General features: G+C 50.8%; 1 protein-coding gene and 1 long non-coding RNA gene across 11 annotated transcripts in view; one reads left to right on the forward strand and one right to left on the reverse strand.

Annotated features, from left to right (window-relative positions):
- Positions 1–270: 270 nt before the first annotated feature.
- Positions 271–2,380, reverse strand: LOC122241160. The gene is made up of 2 exons (XR_006221156.1): positions 2,030–2,380; positions 271–1,647 (listed from the first exon to the last, which is right to left on the reverse strand). It is a non-coding gene; the product is annotated as an uncharacterized LOC122241160 (long non-coding RNA).
- A 70-nt stretch (positions 2,381–2,450) lies between these two features.
- The window catches only part of FHAD1 (forkhead associated phosphopeptide binding domain 1), a 133,294-nt gene continuing 114,395 nt past the window's right edge, over positions 2,451–21,349 (forward strand). For all 10 annotated transcript variants that reach the window (XR_006221068.1, XR_006221069.1, XM_042996055.1 and 7 more), the window contains exons 1-2: positions 2,451–2,565; positions 6,441–6,547. Coding sequence is in view for 8 of the 10 variants with exons in the window: in XM_042996055.1 (XP_042851989.1) it covers positions 6,455–6,547 (93 nt within the window). In the remaining 2 variants the exon portion in view is untranslated. The remainder of the gene's footprint in view (positions 2,566–6,440; positions 6,548–21,349) is intronic.

A 21,349-nucleotide genomic window follows, 5' to 3' on the forward strand; every position in this document is an offset into this window, starting at 1 on the left:
TAATTTTTTTTAACGTTTATTTATTGAGAGACAGACCGTGAGCAGGGGAGGGGCAGAGAGAGAGGAAGACAGAATCCGAAGCAGGCTCCAGGCTCTGAGCTGTCAGCACAGAGCCCGACGTGGGGCTCGAACTCACAAACCGTGAGATCGTGACCCGAGCCGAAGTCGGACGCCTAACCGACTGAGCCACCCAGGCGCCCCTACCCCCACCCCCCATCATTGTTTAATTGCAAGTTACAACTCCCTCTCAGTCCAAAAAATCATAAAGTCTCAAGTTACTGGGGTGTTTTATTTTCCTTTTGAAATTAAAATGGGACACGCTCCCTTTGAGACGACGGCGGCATGTTGTGGGGAGGGGAGTCGAGTCCAGATTCAGCAATCTCTGCTCCAGGGGGTCTGAAAGTCGGCTGTGCTCTCGGTTCAACGTTCTTCACTGAGAGATGACCTCTGAAAGCCGATCGGGCCCCATGGGTTGCTCCAGCTCATGGCCTGCCTGGCGGTAAGCAAGTCTACCCCCTCCACTCGTATTGAGGATGAGAACTGGACTAAAGGCAAGCATGGAGGTGGGGGTGCTGGTAGGGATGGTGCTCAGGCCTCCCGTGAGCCCACCGTCCAGGCAGGTGGTTAGACAAGCCCACGTCCTGGGATAAGGACAGATCGGATCAGCAGTCCAAGAAGGCAGGAGGCCAGGCAGCTGTGGGCGGATGTCAAGGGCCACCCCTGCTCACTCTCGCACTCAGGCACCGTCCTAGGTACTGGTGATCCAGCAGTGAACTGAACAGAATAATAAAATCCCTGCCCTCGTGGAGCTTAGTTTCTAATAGAGGGTGGGGCAGAGAGATAGACAAATGAGATAAATAAATAAGATAATATGAGAAATGACAAGCGGTAAGATGAACAGAAGAGGGATAGAGTGTCAGGGTTTTTATTTTGTTTTGTTCTTGTCTTGTTGCTCCTTCTTGTCTATTGGGTTGTTTTGTTGGTTTTTTTTTTTAAAGAATTTTAAGTGAGGTGGCATTTGAGTAAAATCTAAAGGAGGTGAAGGAGATCTCTGGTGCAAGTAGTTTCTAGGGAGAGGAAACAGTAAGTGCAAAGGCCCTGGGGTAGAAAGGCCTTGGGGAATTGAGCCTGACCCTCCCTGTTCCTGTGAAGCTATTACTAATCAGGCCCTAGTTTCTGTGGTCACTCCTCAAACTTTATGCCTGGGGTCTTTCTGGTTGTGCAGAATTGACCCAGGCAGAACCTTCCAGGCTGGGTGAGGCCCTGGAAGAGATTTCTATGGCAAGGCTCCAGGGAAGGTCTCTGCAGTTCTACTGCGTAAGTCAGGGGGTTGCCACGCTTGTAACAAATGCACATTCCTGGGCCGTGCTCCACATCCGCCTACTCAGGATCTGTGATCGGGCCTGTGCTGGGGAATCCGCATTGCTAAAAGCCTCTAGGCATGTTTGAGCATCTTCACTATACCCATTTCCATGACTTCTCTCTTAGCTCTTGTTCTGATTGACTGGGGTAGAGTCTGCCATATTTCAACTTTCCTAAACGCTTTGAGTTTTTCTTGAGGCACCTTGCCAGCCATTTCCTGCCAGGGATTGGAAGCATTTTCCAGAGTCAGCTGGGCTGTTCTGCTCCCCTGCACAAGGGGCTGGTCTGAAACAGGTGACATGGGGGGGGGGGGGGCGGGAGTTCTTGGGATTTGCATGTTTCCTCCGATACCCCACCCTCCAGCCCGGTGCCCATGGTGGGGGCTTCAGGGACAGTGGTGACTGATGCAGCTCAACTCTGGGGACCCAGGGGATGTCTGTAGAGATGAAGAACAAATGAATGAATAAACGTCAGTTTTGACAAGAAAGGGCAGGCACATTGTTAGTGGGGTTGGCGGTTTGGAAATATCCTTTTCCCAGCACATGGGAAAAAAGCCTCATTCTTTCAAAATCGTTCCTTCCACTCCATCCCTCTCCCATCCCCCTCCCATCCCCCCCATCCCCCTCCCATCCCCCTCCCACCTGGGTGGTGGTCCCCCCCAGCTTACTCTATTTTCTCGTCTGCAGCAGAGAGGACTAGAGATTCGGGGGGGCAGGAGCTACCAACCCCTGAGCTTCTCCGGGTTCAGCGCCATCGCCCTCCCACCCCGCCTTCACGCCTCCAGCCAGAGCAAAGGATAGTAGACAGGAAGGATTCTCGCGTCGGCTCCTTCCTCCCTGGAAAACCGTGGCCTATCTCTGTGACCTCGGAGCCTCCGTGTCCCCATCTGTGAAACGGGCCCGGGGAACCCCTGGTGGCGGGCCCGGGGATGCCCCGGGGCGCCGCCGCAGGCTGGGCTCCTCGAGGGCTCGCCCCGCACGCCGCCGGGGTCCCCACGCCTCCCGCCCCCGCCCGCCGCGCAGGCCACGCCCCTCACGGCGGCCCGGCGGCGTTGCCATGGCGACGCACGTACACAGGCCGGGCGGGCAGGCGCGCGGGGTGCTGGCCGCCGGCTGGAGACTCCGCGGGAGCGCGGCCAGGCCGCCTCCCGAGCCCGCGGGGCTCTCGGAGGGCGACTGGGCGTGGGCTTCTCCCTCCGGCCAGGTGAGTGCGGCACCGGGAGGAGGCAGCGGGCGGAGACCTGGGGCCCGACCGGGTCGGCCCTGCGAGGTCAAGAGCTTGGAGAGGAGGCTCGGGACCCGGCCCCACCCACCCACGCACCCCGAGCTCGAATTCCTCTCAGGTCCACACTTGGGTCCCCGGGAGCACCCCAGAGCAGGTGTCCCGACAGCAGGCCGTCCTCCCTAAAATGCAGGCCCCCCACCCACTCTGCCTCCGGAAGTAGCCTGCGCGGGAGCTTCCAGAACCTTCCTTGGCACCACATGTGCCGCTTTAAGCTATCCTATGGGGTACAGCCGGGATTAGCGGGGTGCCCTTTGGTTCCCCTGATTTAGGGGCAACACCCACCCCTGCCCCAACCTTCCCTTCCTTGAGGAACTTCTGCAGCTCCCAGGACACTGAAGACCTGGAGCCCTCACAAGAAATATTGCTTCTCTAGCCCGATTCTGAGGCATCCGAAGTGGTCCGGAGGGATGCAGGGCAGGTGACTGAGGTTCTTTGCCTATGCCTGGTGCTTCAGGGCACTAAGAACGAATTTACAGAGTTTAACACGTTTCAAATTACTTTCTACCGTGTTTTCAGGCAGGGGAGTGACTGCACAGGGCAAGATGAAGGTGCAGAAATATTGTCCAACCCAAAAGCTACAGATAGAATTTAGGTTTTCCAAGAAGGATGTCGAAGGCAGACACTGAATAGGGAGATTCGTAGCCAACTGGCTGCACAGATTTGCTTTGATGTGCCGTTTGTATTTCCCTTCATTCGGCTACTGTTCATTGAGCACCTACTGTGTGTCAGACGCTGCTCCAGGTGCTGGAGATGGGGTAACCAGCGAAACTGTCAGGAACCGCAAAGGGTCTGAGGTTTTACCTTGTGTGTGAGCTAGTAAGGTAGCCTGGCCAGCTTATAGATGCTGGCAGAAGACACAGGACAAAATTTGCCGATGCCTCTGCTCCAAAGATGGGTACCAACACGAGATACCCATGAAGAATTGTCCCTTAACAAAAACAACACAGTTCTGGCTCTCCTGGAGCACACATCTCAGCGAAAGGGAAACAAACAACAGACACAGCTAAAGAAAGGAACAAGAAAATGTCCGAGAGTGATGAGTACAAGGAAGGAAACGAGGCTCCGTGGCAGGTGGCCACAAGGAGGGACATCTGAGCAGAGAGAAGGCACCAGCCCTGGGAACCTCTGGGGTGAGAGCTAAAACTCAGACATGCACCTGGCCCAAGTTCTGGGGTTCAGTTTAGTGGCATTTCCCGTGGTTTTCCTGCAGAAGAGACGTTTCTCCCAGGTTTGCATCAGGTTTGAACGTGTGGCTTGACAACGTGGTCCGCTGCAGCTGAAGTAAATAATTGAAGTCATTTGATGACAACAGAGCATGGGTCTTTTGGAAGAGGAGATGCCTGTCCCCTTCTGTTAGTGACGGTGAACTTAACAAAATGTATCTCTCCCTCTATGAGATCATCAATACTTACGAGGCATCTGTAGCTCTCAGAGCTTACAAATAGAAAATAAACTATCTGGCTTATTTTTATTTCTCTTACTCCCCCCAACACCCGTGGGGTCTCTTCTTCCTTTCAGGGGGTGGAATCCTCATTGTCAAGGACTCTCTGTTACTGCACATCCCAAGTGTCAGCGGACAGTGCAGCTCCCCCCAGCCCGCTCTGCCCCACCCAGCATTCGCGGAGTTGTGCGGAAGGCTGAGCTGCGGGCGGATGCTACGGCAGTTACACGCAGAGGCTCAGAGTTGCCTCCCTGACACTTGCCGCTGAGTGACCCTAATCTCTCCGGGTCTCAGAGGGACTGTAGAGTGGGACAGTACCGACATACCTACCCCGCAGGGTTGTTCTGAGGTTGAAAAGAAGCAGTTGTGAGGGGCGCCTGGGTGGCTCAGTCGGTTAAGCGTCCGACTTCAGCCAGGTCACGATCTCGCGGTCCGTGAGTTCGAGCCCCGCGTCAGGCTCTGGGCTGATGGCTCGGAGCCTGGAGCCTGTTTCAGATTCTGTGTCTGCCTCTCTCTCTGCCCCTCGCCCGTTCATGCTCTGTCTCTCTCTGTCTCAAAAATAAATAAACGTTAAAAAAAAAAAAGAAAAAAAAAAAAAGAAAAGAAGCAGTTGTGTGTAAAAGGATAGCACAGTGCCTGGCACTTAGTAGGGATTCAATAGTTGATGATGGAGACGTCGATGAAGAGTAGAACCAGACCCAAGACTCTGTAGGATCACAACGAGAGGGTCTTTGTTTTTCTCCGCAGTCCGACAGCTTCACGTTTCAGGGACCGTTCAGTTGAAAAGACAGGGACTTCCGTTCCTTGGCCTGGCCGTTGCGATGGGGGATGTCACACTGTGTGACTGGACGTATCTCGAATCAGAATCCAAGCACCATATGAATCATTAGCGTTTTGGATCCTACTGAAGTCACTGACATTTTTCCATGTTAGGAAACCAGTGTAGAACTTACTTTGAAATGCATCAGACTATACAATGGTTAGGTGAATGGATAGACGAATGGAGGTGTGGTAGAGCAAAAATAGCAAAATGTTACTTGTAGGATCTAGGTGGTGGACAGGAAAGAGTTCTTTCAGCGGTCCTGGATCTTTGACATCTTCCTAATAAAACGTTGGGGGAAGATAGGTGCAGAGTCCTGATCAGATCTCCAAGCTAGAGTCTTAATACTTTGCCTTTCAAAGTCACCCCTCTTCCCTTAAGTGTATAAAGTAACGGAGTGACTCACGATGATTCAAAGAAAGTGTCATGTAAAGCCCATTCCCTCACCGACTGACTCATCAGTTTCAGGAATTCTGTGGAAGCTTAGAATTCTTTAGATCCAACGTTTGTAACAATAATAATAATAATAGGACAGATGTCCACTCTGAATGTTTCACACGTATGTTTGCATTTCATCCTCATGGAACCCTTCGGGGTACAGAGTATTATTGATCCCGTTCTACAGATGAGGAAACTGAGGCATAGAGAGAGAAGTAACTCACCCAAAGTCACAGAGCTAGTAGGGGGCTGGTTAGGAACACGATTACTTACTGTGTCAGATAACTCCCCTTGTGCTTAATGGGAGGCGCACAGCGATTATCAGTGGAATTCAGATTTGTCGTTGGGTTTTTTCAGCTACTGGTGGTTTGTGCTCCGAGTCATGTAAAAAAAAAAAAAAAAAAAAAAAAAAAAAAGTCTCCTGTCTGATTGTCAGAACCAAGCTCATCTTTGTTAAATGTCACTGTTTAAAAGGGGAGCCTCAGGGGTGCCTGGGTGGCTCAGTCGGTTAAGCATCCGACTTCAGCTCAGGTCACGATCTCGCGGTCCATGAGTTCGAGCCCCGTGATGGGCTCTGGGCTGACGGCTCAGAGCCTGGAGCCTGCTTCCGATTCTGTGTCTCCCGCTCTTTCTCTGCCTCTCCCCCGTTTGTGCTCAGTCTCTCTCTCTCTCTCAAAAATAAATAAACAGGGGCGCCTGGGTGGCTCAGTCGGTTAAGCGGCCGACTTCGGCTCAGGTCACGATCTCGCCGTCCATGAGTTCGAGCCCCGTGAAGGGCTCTGGGCTGACGGCTCAGAGCCTGGAGCCTGCTTCCGATTCTGTGTCTCCCTCTCTCTCTCTGCCCCTCCCCTGTTCATGCTCTGTCTCTCTCTGTCTCAAAAAGAAATAAATGTTAAAAAAAAAAGGGGGGGAGCCTCAGAAATCTGCAGAATCAAAAGTGTGGTCATTGGGGAAGCCCGTCTACCTTCCCCTACGCCTGCTGATTTCTCCTTTGAACAATACGGTGCGTTTTTCGTCCCGTTCTCCATGTGGTGGTGTTGAGTGACCAGAAGACTGCATTTTCCTAACGGAGTTTTTTCTGAAAACCTTATGCAGGGAAAGCAGACGGTATGAAAGCCTACCTAAAGAGCGCAGAAGGCTTTCTTGTCCTGAATAAAAGCACTACTGTTGGAAGGCATGAAGACTCAGACCTTGTTTTAGAGGTAAGAGCTGTTCCCGCCACTCCCAGCACCTCCCCCCGCCCCCCTCCACGCAGCCTTACTGTTCTTGTGGATTCCAGGCTCTTCTAAAGCACACCCTCTGGCTTGCATCTGCGTTTCACGTGCCACCAGTAACCCAACTGCCGAATATATTGGGTGTTCCCAGCATATGTAGCAGAGATGGGTATGAGGCAAAGTGTGATGTGCCCTCTGTCCTCTGCTGGCCACGTGTACGGATGTCCCACCCATTGTCCCCTCCCCAGCACCCATTTAGAAGGGGGGCATGGAGCAGGTGTCTGACCCCTGCTCTGGGCCTGACAGCGAGGGCCATCTGAAGTACCTGGCTTGGGCAATGGCCTCTCGCCCTTTCTAGAGCTTTCGGAGACTGTTGTGATGTGTATAACATTTTGAAAATGTTATATAGGGGCGCCTGGGTGGCTCAGTCGGTTAAGCGTCGGACTTCGGCTCAGGTCACGATCTCGCGGTCCGTGAGTTCGAGCCCCGCGTCGGGCTCTGTGCTGACGGCTCAGAGCCTGGAGCCTGTTTCAGATTCTGTGTCTCCCTCTCTCTCTGACCCTCCCCCGTTCATGCTCTGTCTCTCTCTGTCTCAAAAATAAATAAACATTAAAAAAAAAAAAAAAAGAAAATGTTATATAAATGGATTATACCCCAGGTGACCTTTTGAGATCATTTGTGGTTTTTTTTTTCCCTCACTCAGCATAACGTCCTTGAGATCATCTGTTATTTTGTATTGTTGAGTAATATTCCGTGGTATAGATGTTGAGTAATATTCCATTTGTTTAACCATTCACGTATTGAAGGGCATTCTGGTTGTTTCTAATTTGGGGGCTGTTACGGATAAATCTGCTTATGAACATTTGTGCACAGATTTTTGTGTGAACACAAGTTTTTATTCCTCTGGGATAAATGCTCGGGAGGGTGCTTGCTGGATCATATGGTAAGTGTATGGTTTCCAAAGGAAGTGCCAGACTGTTGTCCAGAGCGGCTGGACCATTTTGCATTCCCACCAGCAGTGTATGAGACACGGTTTCCCTGCATCCTCACCAGCAACTCGTGTTATCACTGTCTTTTATTTTACCTGACTTTCGAAAAATAAATTTCAGGTTTTTTGAAGTCTCATGCTTTTCGAATCATGTCTAAGAACATGTCACCGGGTCCTTGATTCCCGAGGATTTCTCATACATTTTCTTCTGAAAGTTTTATAGATATTTTATGTTTAAACCTATGCACCATTTTGAGTTCGTTTTTGTATATGATGCGAGATTTCAGTCCGGGTTCATTTTGATTGCATGTGGATATGACGTGGCTCCAGCACCATTTGTTGGAAAGACCATCCTTTCTCCGTTGGACTCCTTTTGAAACTGTCAAAAACCACTTAGCCATACTTGTGGGGGAGCTGTTTCTGAGTTTCCTGTTACGTTTCGTGGATCTAGGTGTCTGCCCCTCTACCAGTACGATGTGGTCTTCGTTACTGTAGTTATGCAAGTCTTGAATCGGGTAGAGCGGTTCCTCCCACTTTATTTTTCTTTTTTAAAAAAACGTCTTTTTACCCATTTTAATTCTTTTGCCTTTCCACAGAAATTTTAGTAAAAGCTTGTCTATATATACAAAATATCTTGCTGGAATTTTCTTTATTTTTTTAAAAATTTTTTGGGGCACCTGGGTGGCTCTGTCGGTTAAGCGTCCGACTTCGGCTCAGGTCACAATGTCGCGGTCCGTGAGTTCGAGCCCCGCGTTGGGCTCTGGGCTGATGGCTCAGAGCCTGGAGCCTGCTTCCGATTCTGTGTCTCCCTCTCTCTCTGCCCCTGCCCCATTCATGCTCTGTCTCTCTCTGTCTCAAAAATAAATAAAAACGTTAAAAAAAAATTAAAAAAAAATTTTTTAAGTTTATTTATCTATTTTGAGAGAGACAGAGACAGCATGAGAGGGGGAGGGGCAGAGAGAGAGAGAGAGAGAGAGAGAGAGAATCCCAACCAGGCTCCGTGCTGCCAGCACAGAGCCCAATTCAGGGCTCAGACCCACAAAACTGTGGGATCATAACTTGCGCAAAAATCGAGAGTCAGACGTTTAACCAACTGAGCCACCCAGGTGTCCCTCTTGCTGGAATTTTAATAGGAATTGTATATAAGCCTATAATCAGTATGAGAATTGGTATCTTTACTATATTGTCTTCCAATCCATGAACATGGTATGTCTCTCCTTTTTTCCAGGGGGTCTTTGATTTCTTCCACAAATACTCTGTCATTTTTAGCATACCAGCGCTGTGCATGTTTTGCTAGATATACACTTAAATATCTTATCTTTTTTTAAAATGATTATAAGTGATGTCATATTGTTGGGGCTCCTGGGTGGGTCAGTTAGTTAAGCATCTGACTTCAGCTCAGTTCATGATCTCACCGTTCATGAGTTCAAGCTCTACATTGGGCTCCCTGCTGACAGCATAGAGACTGCTTGGGATTCTCTATCTCTCCTTCTCTCTCTGCCCCTCCCCCACTCTGTCTCTCTCTCTCAAAATAAATAAACTTGAAAATGGTATTATAGTGTTAATTTGGTGTCCCCGTGTTCATTGACAATATAGAGAAACAATTGATTTTTGTATACTTAAGTGATACTTGCAACTGAGAGTGTTTATCATAAACTCTCCGACTTAAAAATAAGTCAGTGGACCTCCCCTTAAGGTTCTCATCCATGGTGTGGTCTCCCTACAAGGACACGGAAAATCTGTTCAGTGCACAGTCAGGGTAAAGAAAAAGAATTGCAGATTCTTCTTTATCATAACAAGGGACAGGTCTTGGGTAGTTTTATTTCATGTCTGGCCAAGGTAGAAATAGAGATCTGTGTTTTGAACCTGAGTATGATATTAGAAAACTATAGTAATTTTTAAAAGCTCAGGCTTTGGGGGTGCCTGGGTGGCTCAGTCAGTTGAGCATCTGACTTCAGGTCATGATCTCCCGGTCTGTGAGTTGGAGCCCCATGTCGGGCTCTGTGCTGACAGCAGAGCCTGGAGCCTGCTTTGGACTCTGTCTCCCTCTCTCTCTGCCCATTCCCCACTCATTCTCTCTCTCTCTCTCTCTCTCTCTCTCTCTCTCTCTCTCTCAAAAATAAGTAAACACTTAAAAAAAAATTAAAAGCACAGGGTTTGGAGATAGACAGACAGGCCTGGGTTTGAATCTCACTAAGTCACTTGCTGGTTGTGTGACTTGAAGCAAATGACTTGATCTCTCTGAGCTCATTTTCGCTGCCTATAAGCCACTCACCTGACAGGATCGTTGTGAGAATTAAGTGAGAAATGCACAGAAAGTGCCTGGCACGTGCTTCTAACTAAAGGACACCACGGTCATTATTATGGGCTCATAAAATGGAGACTGAGAAGAATCCTGAAAAGTGCACAGACAGGGGCGAGACGAGGAACCGTATGGAAAAAGGAACTAATGAGAACAATTTTTACACAGACAGGAATTGAGTTGCATTCACCGTATAAAAATAATTGACTGCCTCCCGCTCCTCAGACTTAGTTTAAGAAGTAAGTCACCACCGCCAGCCATAGTCGCACTGATTTATGAAGCAATCGGCTGTGTTTCCAGAGGCACAAGCTTATATTGGCTCAGATGACACACGAGTTGCCAAATATTTTGTGAGCAGACTTTTGATGGGTGCTCCTGTCTGCTCTCAGACAAATCCTCTTCCCAAAGCTTAAATGGATTTGGGAGAGGAGATTTGCTTTGAAAAGGGTTGTAGGGACACCGGTCCATTTTGAACAACTGGAACCTGCAGACGTGACAGCATTTTCTAGTTTTATAAAACAAGACAAAGTGAAAATCGCTTCTCTGCTGACTTCCTTGGGTCTTTCTGATTAGAAGAATCACCCTTGGGGACGCCCGGGTGGCTCAGTCGGCTAAGCGTCCAGTTTCAGCTCAGGTCATGGTCTCGCAGTTGGTGAGTTCGAGCCCCACCTCGGGCTCTGTGCTGACAGCTCGGAGCCTGGAGCCTGCTTCCGATGCTGTGTCTCCCTCTCTCTCTGCCCCTCCCCCACGTGCACTCTGTCTCTCTCAAAGATAAATAAGCATTTTAAAAAATTAAAAAAAAAAAAGAATCGCCCTTGGTTAGCTATGGTCCACGCTGAGGAATAATTCAACAGTCGATTTATAGTTTATGTTGTTTGTGCCACTATAGGTCATTCCCCTAAACAAAGTTCAGAAATCCATATTAATAAAAAGACTTCTTCAAAATTAGGCAGAGGGCACAGCCAGCAAATAAAAATGATTGTTTTACTTACCTGAGTAAGTCCTAAAGAATAGGCAGTCATACTTCTCGAGATTTACACTCAATTGGCCAGGCTGACAGATTGTTCTGGTCATTGATGTCCTTCTATTTTGCCACCATTCACTTTTTCTGATAATAGAAGGCAGTTACGTGCTTATTGTTTTAAAAAAACTGGGAGAAAGCAAAGTGTAAGGGAGAAAATAAAAATCACGTGTAATCCTCTGGCTCAGGGAAAAAATCAATATTGATATTTGCAGGGTTTCGCCCTGCAGACCTTTTTCTGTATCCTGTAAGGAGTTTGGTTCCCCGATGGCAATAGGAAGCCTGTGTTGGCCGGGCCAGGTTTTACCACTGTTATCACTCATTCCTTCCACAAATATTTACCTGGAGCCTCAGCACTGAGGCAAACCTGGGGATAAGGCAATGGCAGAATCAGGCATGGTCCGTGCAATCAGAAAGCTGCCAGGAGAGAGACACAGAAGTCAGGGGATCCCACAGAGACATATGTTGTTTTATTCACACTGGGGCTCTAAAGAAAAGGAACATGGAGGATAAGGACAACTTAATGGACAAGGGGGAAAGGGAAGGACATGTGCAAAGGCCCTGGGGTAGAGGAGCATATTATGAGCCCAAGGGACTGAGAGAAAACCAGTGTGTCCAGAAGGAAGAGTGGGAAGGAAGAGAGCTTAAGAAATGAGTAGGCCTCCTTCAGGCCACCCTGTCTGAAGAGTATGGGCAGAAACTGGGGTATTCTGAACAAGGGAGGTGACCTCCATTTTGAAAATTTTGAAATGACCAGCCTGGCTGCCACACACAGACTAGCAACGAGGGGCTCTATTCAGAATCTCCCCTCTCGCATTTCACACCGTTCAAAAGCCTCAGCCTTGCTCATTTCAGACATAAACCTCGCGAATTTTAGTTTGTGTGATTGGCTGCGGCCTGTGAACTGTGATTTTTGGAGTTTAGAGACTCAGACTCCGCTGAGAAAGGGGCTCCGTTCTTCCAGAGTGAAGAAATCCCGCCAGCCCGTAGTTGTCGAATTGTCCGCACGTGTCCGAGTGCTTGTTAAACATGAACCCCTAGACGTGCTGCCCCGCTGGGAACCTTCGCATTAGACACGCTCCCCAGACTCAGGTCGGGAGTGGGGTCCCGTGGAGATGGCTCCAGGATCGTGCTTCAGCGCCCTCCCTCTCTCTCCTCGGCCACCCGTGGCTCCCCCCTCGTGATGCTGTGGGAGCCCCTGTGTCGACGGAGGAGCGTGCATGCTGTTCCCGTGGACTCTGTTTAGAGGCGAGGAGGAGGAAGAGCTCAACAGTGGGCAGCTGACCCACCCCAGCCCCTCCCCGAGAACTCACCCGGCCACACTGGGGAGGTTTCTGAATCCCCTCCAACGCCGAGCTACGGAACAGCCCAAGGCAGCGCAGCGCTGTGGCTGGGAGGGTGGGGGGTGAAGGAGCAGAGCAAAGGACCGAAATCACGGGGGGGGGGGGGGGGAATGCTTGCTCCGCCCTGGCCTGTCCGCCCTGGGTGCACAGCGCCCTACCAGCTGGCTCCTTCCTGATTGGAACAGTCTCGCGTGTTGCACCCCCTTCTCACGGGGGATCTCAGGATCACGGAGCAAGACGGATCTAACACACACCCCAGCACCCAGACAGCCGGCTGACGCTTGTCCCTTTGGCTCCTGCCAGTTCTGGGCTGCCTCTTGGAGAAGAACCATCATCATGAGTTCGAGCCCCACATCGGGCTGTGTGCTGTCAGCACAGAGCCTGCTTCCGATCCTCTGTACCCCCCTTCTCTGCCCCTCCCCTGCTCATGCTCTCTCTCAATCTCTCAAAAATAAAATAAACATAAAAAAAACAACCATCAGAGCCTACATCGTATTCTTGTTTATTATTATTAAACAAGGCTGCGGTGATCGTCCCCTCGTTTACGTCATTTCTCAGACGTGTGGGTGTATCTGCTGTGTCAAAGGCCACGAACATCTGTGCCTCTGATGGGCGTCTCCAAATAGGCCACCAGGGGTCCACCGACGCGGTGTCCTGCCAGAATGGGCGCCTGTTTCCCAACCCTCCCTGGTGCGTGTTGTCTACCGACTGGATCTCCACTGACCTAACAGGTGACACATCGCGCCCGTGTCATTCTAGTTTGTGCTTCTCTTATGAGCGAACCCCTGTGTGTTGAGAGACGGGGTGACAGGTGGACCTGGTCCGGAGAAGCATTCTCACCCCTGCTCAGAAATCCCCTGAAGATCACAGCCCGGACACAGAGCAGGTCTCCTCTGTCCTCGGGAAACTCTTCTCTCCCCTGTTGGAGAGCTGGCAGCCGGAACCCGGGGCCGGTCTCATCGATCCCTTCCCACCACAGCCATTTATGAACCTACCTTCCCTCCGGCAGGTGGAGGGCTTCCAGGGGGGATAAAGCTCATAGAAAAGGGCTGATCGCATTTTGCTCGCCTTTTAGAACATTTTTATTTCTTTTTTATCGCGGCAAAGCGCACATAACACAGAAGTTTCCATCTTGCCATGTCTTCAGCGTACAGCTCAGCGGCATTAAAGGCATTTACCTGGTGCAGCCGTCAGCCCCGTCCGCCTCCAGAGCTCCCCGTCTTGCAAAACCCTGTCCCCCTCCGCCAGCCCTGGCCACCACCCTTCTGGTTTCTGTCTGTGTGAGTCTGACCGCGGTAGATGCTCATGTAAGTGGACTCAGGCAGCATCTGCCCTCTTGTGGTTCATCCGTGGTGTATATTCCATGGCGTGTTTTCAGCACATTTTGCTTATCGGCTCCTCTGTCAGTGGATGCCCGGGTTGTTTGCACCTTTGGGCTGTTGTAAATAACGTCATGAACATGGGCGTACAGATATCTCTTCAAGCCCTTGCTCTCCATTCTTTTGGATGTATACCCAAAGGTGGGCTTGATGGGTCGCATGATAATTCTATGCTTAATTTTTTGAGGAACCACCATCCTGTTTTTCACATCGGCTGCACCTTTTTACATTCCCACCGACGGGGCACAAGGTGCCACTCTCTCCACATCCTCGTCAACATTTGTTTTATCCTGGTTTGGTTTTGTTTTTAGTTTATTTGTTTATTTTGAGAGAGGGGTGGGGGGAGGGGGAGAGAGAGAGAGAATCTCAAGCAGGCTCCGAGCTGTCAGTGCGGAGCCTGACGCGGGGCTCGATCCCCTGAACCGTGAGATCGTGACCTGAGCCAAAATCGAGAGTCGGATGCTTCACCGACGGAGCCACCCAGGCACCCCTTATCCTGTTTTTCTGATAGTAGCCATTCCAATGGACGTGAGGCAGAAGATCACAATCTTTCCGATAACACAAATGATACAAACAGCTACAGCGTGCATTCGTAGACTACTTCACCTCCCGTGACTTTGTACATATTGTACATCCTGAGTATGTATGCAGAAAATTACATTCTCCAAAAAAAAAAAAAAACCCCTGTGGTGTAGGAGCTGCTATCATCACTGTTATCCTCATTTAAAGATGTGCAAATGGGACGCAGAAAGGTCAAGTTGAAAAATCACACAGCTGGTCACAGGGGAGGTGGGGGCCACGTTTCAGATTCCGGGTTGTCTGACTCAGCAGTTCCAGAAAGAAGAAGTTTCATTCCTTGAGTGTAAATTTAGCTTTGGGAATATCTGAAATTCCTTCCGAGTTCCCTGGAATATCAAAGTAGCTCACTAAGCTAGGGAGATTCCATCGGGCGAAATCCAGAGTGAGGACTGTCCGTGAAACACGACGTGCATATTCTGGTGATTGTCCTTCACGCGACTAGCTGGGGTGGCGCCCTCCAGTGGGGGGGTGCGTGTGGGGACGGAATGTTGACACGGCACCCACTGATCAGGAGCGTGGGGGTTATGAATTGAAGCCCCCCACAAGAATCCTCTCGGGGGGTCAGGGAGCTCCTCAGAGAAGCCCAGACTTGAGCTGCCTCTTTAAGGAGAAGCCTGGGGAGGCCTGGGTGGTTCAGTCTGTTAAGCGTCTGACTCTTGATCTCAGATCAGGTCTTTTTTTTTTTTTTTTTAAGTTTCTTAATTTATTTTGAGAGAGAGAGAGAAAGAAGGAGGGGCAGAGAGAGAGAGAGAAAGAATCCCAAGCAGGCTCTGCACTGTCAGCACAGAGCCCGACACGGGGCTCAAACTCATGAATTGTGAGCTCATGACCTGAGCTGAAACCAAGAGTCGGACGCTTAACCGACTGAGCCACCCAGGCACCCCTCACCTCAAGGTCTTGCTCTCACGGTCATGGGATCGAGCCATGTGTCAGGCTCTGCCCTGAGGGTGGAGCCTTCTTGAGATTCTCTCTCTCTCTCTCTCTCTCTCTCTCTCTCTCTCTCTCCCCCCCCCCCCCCCGCTTGCACTGGAAGGAAGGAAGGAAGGAAAAGGAAAGAAAAGGAAAGACAAGGAAGTCTGGGGGTTTTCCAGACAGAGCAAGTAGGAAAGGACACCCCAGGTGTTGAAAAAGCAGGTGCAAAGGTCCGGAGATGTTTGGGGAACAGTTTGGCTTGGGAGAAAAGGACGAAATGGCATGTTGGTGGTGACATTGCAAAATGGAAGCCAGGCTAAGCACGTGAAGAGGAACCTCCCCCTCACCAAAAGGCTTTTAAGCTGGGGAGGAGTTGGTGATCTTTGTTATTTGGGTGGGAGAAGAGCAGATGGAGTGGCCCTGGGACAGAGCAGTCAAGTGCGTGACCTTGCCCCACCGGGCGGCCGGTTCAGAGCCTGGCTCCGCTCTCGTGGGCTGGAGGGTCTCAGACAAGTTATGCAGCTGTTCTCGGCTGTGGTCTTTGTATACGTGCCCTGGGGGTGGTTGCAGGGACCACGTTTTGATAGTGAATCACTGTCAAGGGCTTAGATCAGTGCCTGGTGTTGTCAGTACCGTAGTAAATGTGGGCCATTGTATTTGTGTTCTATTTACTACACAGGGGGATGATCTCCCGGTTTTGTACTTCGGAAGTTGGGGTGGACTCAGCTGGTTTCTCTGTCCCTGGGCCCCCAGGTCAAAATCAAGATGCTCAGCGGACCTGGGCTCTTCCAGAGTCTCCAAGGAGAATCTGCTCCCAGGTCTGTTCGGGTGCTTGGCGCAAGTTAACCTGTGCTGTTACGGACTGAGGTCCCCTTTCCGGGCTGGCTGTCAGCGGAAGTGGTTCCCAGCCCAAGAGGCCGCCCGCATTCCGGGCTTGTGGGCCCCTTCACCTTCAAAGCCAGCAGCATTGGCTCAAGGCCTTTTCGTGCTTCAAATCTCTCAGATCCCTGGGGTGCCTGGGTGGCTCAGTTGGTTAAGCGCCCGACTTCGGCTCAGGTCATGATCCCGCAGTTCATGAGTTCGAGCCCCGCGTTGAGCCTTGTGCTGACGGCTCGGAGCCTGGAGCCTGCTTTGGATTCTGCGTCTCCCTCTCTCTCTGCCCCTCCCCACTTCACTCACACTCTCTCAAAAATATTTAAAAAAAAAGAAAACCAACAGATCTCTCTGATCCCCTGTTCTGACTCATCTGTCCAACTCCAGCCAGAGAAAGTTCTTTGCTTTTAAGGGTTCATGGGATTAGATTAGTCGCACCTGGACAGTCCAGGATGCTTTCCCTCTCTTAAGATCACAGACTAGTAACCTTTACATCTGCACAGTCCCTTGTGCCCTGTAACAGAGCATCCTCGCAGGATCCAGATTTGGGGCGTAGATCTCTTTTGGGGACCACTCTGCCCACTGTAGTCAATCCTGCCTCTCACCTGCACTGTTGCCATGGGGAGGGTGTGGTGTCACGGGGCTTGCTGGAGAGCTTTTTGGGGGAACTAGTAGGGACAACGTCAGGAGCCGTGGAGAGGGGTGGTCCGCGGGCTGGGAGTGTGACGACGCCATTACCGTCATTACGGAGAGGGTTTAGGGGACAGGAGGAGGCAGGAGGCAGGAGGTGAGCGTGTCGGCATCCAGGGGCAGGTGGGCACAGGGAGGCCTGGGGTTGAGCTAGGGATTGAAAATACACGTCGGAGAATTAAGGCTCTGCAACGGGAGAGGGGGAAGGAGCGGGAGCCAGCCCTAGAGTAGAATCCTCAGGAGCCGTGTGAGCTGGGGGCAGGTGAAGGGAGAGGCGCCAGCGTGGAGGCCTAGAAGCAGCCACGGCAGCGGCAGAGCCAGAGGCCGTGGCCGGGCCGGAGAAGAGAGCAGTAACGTGTCCGTAACGCAGCGAGGGCTCGCTCGGTGCCCGGCCCCGTCCTTGGCACGTCCGTGTGTGTTAACTCATTTCGTCCTGACGATCGGCATCCCTACGAGGCAGGCGCTATCATTTTCCCCATTTTACAGATGAGGAATTTGGGGTCACGCAGGGCGGGTCGGAGGCTGGAAACCACCCTCAGGCAGGCTGATTTTAGGAACCAGCCTCTTCCTGAGGCCTCACCCCTCCACGGGGCTTTCCCAGGAGGACCTGGGCGGAAGGGTCTCTGTGACAGAGGGAAGCAGAGACATTTCCCCTTCCCTTCTCCTCCCAGACTCACGTCTCGCCAGAGCCCAGCTGTTTCCCCATATCCTCATTCTTCTGGAAACCCCAGTTTTCACTCTTTCTGCACTACGTCTCTTTCTCGAGGCAGTAAGGGGGATGTGCTGGGGGGGGGGGATGCACTGGCCAAGACCCAAAAGGTAAAAAAAATAGATCAAACACACACACACACTCACGCAGACCCCACTTAACTGAAAAAATGTTATCCTACTACCTTGAAGTTCCTCCAAACCGTACCTTTTGTCAGTCCTGTGTAGCTCAGCATATCAAACCCACTTTTGCAAGGGAAGCAACCGGAGAGCAGCAAGAGACTCGCCCCAGAAGATACAAGAGGGAGACCCTCAGTGAGCCAGGACCAGACCAGGCGGGGTGACAGCAAGACCACTCTGATCCCCTTGGCAGCTGCGGGAAGGGGACTTGAAGGCCATGCCGGAGAGCTGCTCACTGCTGGAACTCTGGGTCCTGGCAGGGAGCAGAGGGCCGTCCAGAGTGGGTGCTTCATGAAGGGACACCGACAGAGGCAGTCAGGCTTAAAGAAACCAGCCAGGATGGTGTGGCACCCAGAGCCACTGAGAGTGAGGAGCTGTCCCCACCCCCCCGCCAGACCCGAAGGGTGAGGGGGTGACATCTCCTGGAATCCCCAACGGCAGCTGTGGCTTTTGGTGGAGGTTGGACCCAGCCCATGGTGTCCCCACAGGGAGGGATCAAGGGGAATGTATACCCCGACCTCTCTCTGCCCTGCTCAGATCTCTGATCCCCCCACTGGCCAAACCCAACCAGAAACCAGAGACAAGGAGCCCGTCAGCCCACGATGCAGCCCCGTGGCCGGCCTGCTGGGGCAGAGGGCCAGGGGGAGAGGGTGGGCGAGGATTGGAGGGCAAGTGGAGGATGTGACAGGGCACAGAAGGTGAGGACCTGGAAGGCTGTTAACAAGGTAGAATGAAAAGCCAAGCACCAGGGACCGGTGGCTGGGGAGCCTGAAGAGAGCAGCATGTGACCAGACTGGGCCGACTTGAGGACAGAGTGTGAGGGTGGCAGGGAGACAGGGACAGAGGTGGAGTTGGAGGAGGTGGTGGGCCAGGCCAGGGCAGGTGAAGGGGAATGCCCACGTGGAGTGGGTGAGGGAGCAGAGGTCACGAGGAATCAAAGAGGAAGGGAGGGAGGGTGAGGAAGATGGGGGTCAGGAGGTCGTGCTCCGAGACTGGGTTTATGAGTTCCAGAAGATGAAGGTTGAGAACTGGCTCTGAAGGAAGGTTCCAGATACATCAGGAGCCTTGGTGGCGGGCTAACGGCTTCTCAGGGAGGCTTCCTCAAAGCCCAGCGGTCACCAGAGCAGATGTTTATCATTAGCAGATTTGTCGAAGTCTCAGTATTTTATGGACTCACTAAATACTTTTAAAAGGTATTTAAAATGCAGGACACTTTTTTTTTTTAATATTTTAGGAAAGATCATCTCTTTCCTCATTTGAATTGCCTTAATTTTTTAAATAGTTGTTAATGTTTATTTATTTATTTTGAGAGAGAAAGAGAGCACGTGTGCAAGCAGGGGAGGGGCAGAGAGAAAGAGGGAGAATCCCAAGCAGGCTGTGCACCATCAGCACAGAGCCCAACGTGGGGCTCCAGCCCATGAACCCCGAGATCATGACCTGAGCCAAAATCAAGAGTCAGATGCTTAACCAACTGAGCCCCCCCCCAAGCACCCCTGCAGGAGACTTTTTTTTTTTTTTTTTAATGCATGGTCCATATTCAGTTCCACCCCACTCCTCTCTACTCGCGGGGCACCTGGGTAGCTCAGTTGGTTAAGATCCGACTTCAGCTCAGATCATGGGTTCATGAGTTCAAGCCCCACGTCAGGCTCTGTGCTGACAGCTTAGAGCCTGCAGCCTGCTTCGGATACTGTGTCTCCCTCTATCTTTGCCCCTCCCCTGCTGGTGCTCTGTCTCTCAAAAGTAAATAAGTAAACGTTATATAATGTAATTAATTAATTAATTAATCCCTGTCTACTCTGAAAAGCATAGGGGACAAGTCAAGGGCACAGATCTTGGTCCCAGAAGTGCCACGTGCATCTTGATGTTGGGTGAGACACTTCGTCTTAGCCACGTTTAAAACTGCGGTGAAACGTAACGTTTACCATCTGAACTGTTTGTTAAGCGTACGGATTAGCAGCGTTAAGTGCGTCCATGCTGTTGTATAACCAACCGGAACTTTCTCATCTTGCGACACTGAGGCTCTATGCCCGTTAAACCGGCAAACAATTCCCAGTTTCCCCCTCCCCCTAGGCCCTGGCAGCCGCCGTCTTACTTTCTGTTTCTGTGAGCTTGGCAACTCTAGGTACTTCGTACTGGTAGGATCAGACAGCTGTCGCCTACTTACGACTGGCTTATTTCACTCGGCGTAATGTCTTCAACGTCCATCCGCGTCGTAGCGTGCGTCGGCATGTCCTTCCTCTTTAAGGCTGAATAATATTCCATTTTATGTACGCGGCACATTTTGCTTATCCGCCCACTTCTCAGTGGACACTGGGTTGTTTCCACCTCCCCGCTGTTGGGAGTAGAGTCGTGAACACGGGTGTACAAATCTCTCTTCAAGCCCTTGCTTTTCGTTCTTTTGGATGTTTACCCAAAAGTGGGCTCGATGGATCGTATGATGATATTATTCTTAATTTCTTTAAAGTGGATTTATTTAGTTTGAGAGAGAGAGAGAGAGAGGGCGAGCGTGAGCGTGGGGGAGGGGCAGAGAGAGAGGGAGAGCATCCCAAGCAGGCTCCATGCTGTCCGCACAGAGCCCGATGCAGGGCTCAGCCTCATGAACGGTGAGATCATGATCTGAGCCAAAGTCAAGAGTCAGATGCTTATCCAACTGAGTCGCCCAGTGGCTCACACCCAGTGTGAGTAGCGGGACAGCTCAGCAGGACGGAGCTCATACATTCAGCCTATATTAGCAGCAGGGCTTCTGTCCAGTAAGAGCTTTTAGCAAATCTCCAAGGAAGAGGAGGGTCTCATATTATAAGATAGTCCCAGGAAGCACTCTCTTGGCCTAACCTGTGACAGAGGCTCCTCCCACTTTTATGGAGTCATTTAAAACTTCCTGCTTGCTTTGATTTCTTTTTTTTTTTAATTTTTTTTAACGTTTATTTATTTTTGAGACAGAAAGAGACAGAGCATGAACGAGGGAGGGTCAGAGAGAGGGAGACACAGAATCTGAAACAGGCTCCAGGCTCTGAGCTGTCAGCACAGAGCCCGACGCGGGGCTCGAACTCACGGACCGCGAGATCATGACCTGAGCTGAAGTCAGACACTCAACCGACCAAGCCACCCAGGCACCCCTGCTTTGATTTCTTAATAATGGCCTGGCAGCTACTGAGGAACGGAGAGGAACGAGGCTAGGGAAAAGGAAAGCAAAATGCAGCACATAGAATTTCTCTCCTCGATGGGTTATCCAGGGTTCATGGAGCGTAGGGATCAGTGGGTATGGGGATGACCATGACGTGAGTGGAATTCCCCAAAGAACTAACGTGCTGTAGTGTTTTTTTTTAAAAATACTTTCTTTTTTTAGAACGGATTGAGGTTTATAGGAAATTGAGCAGTTAGCGTACAAAGTTCCCGTATACCCGCCCCCAACACACACAGAGCTTCCCCTATTATTAACATCTTGCTTTCACATGGGACATTTGTTACCACTGACAAACCAATATTGATATGTTATCATTAACTAAAGTCCATAGTTGACATTAGGCATTGCATATTCTGTGGGTTTCGGCCCATGTCTGATAAGTACCCACCACTGCAGCGTCATACAGAATAGTTTCACCACCCTGAACCCCCTGTGTTCCACATGTTCATCCCGCCCCACATCCACTAGAGCCCCTGGAAACCACTGACCTCTTTACTGTCTCTATATAGTTTTACTTTTTTCAGAATTTCATATGGTTGAAGTTATACACTCTGTGGCCTTTTCAGACTGGCTTCTTGCACCAAGTGATGTGCATTTGCATGGTTCCTCTGTGTCTTTTTCTGGCTCGGTA

The sequence above is a fragment of the Panthera tigris genome, chromosome C1, assembly GCF_018350195.1.
Source record: "Panthera tigris isolate Pti1 chromosome C1, P.tigris_Pti1_mat1.1, whole genome shotgun sequence".
Lineage (NCBI taxonomy): Eukaryota > Metazoa > Chordata > Mammalia > Carnivora > Felidae > Panthera > Panthera tigris.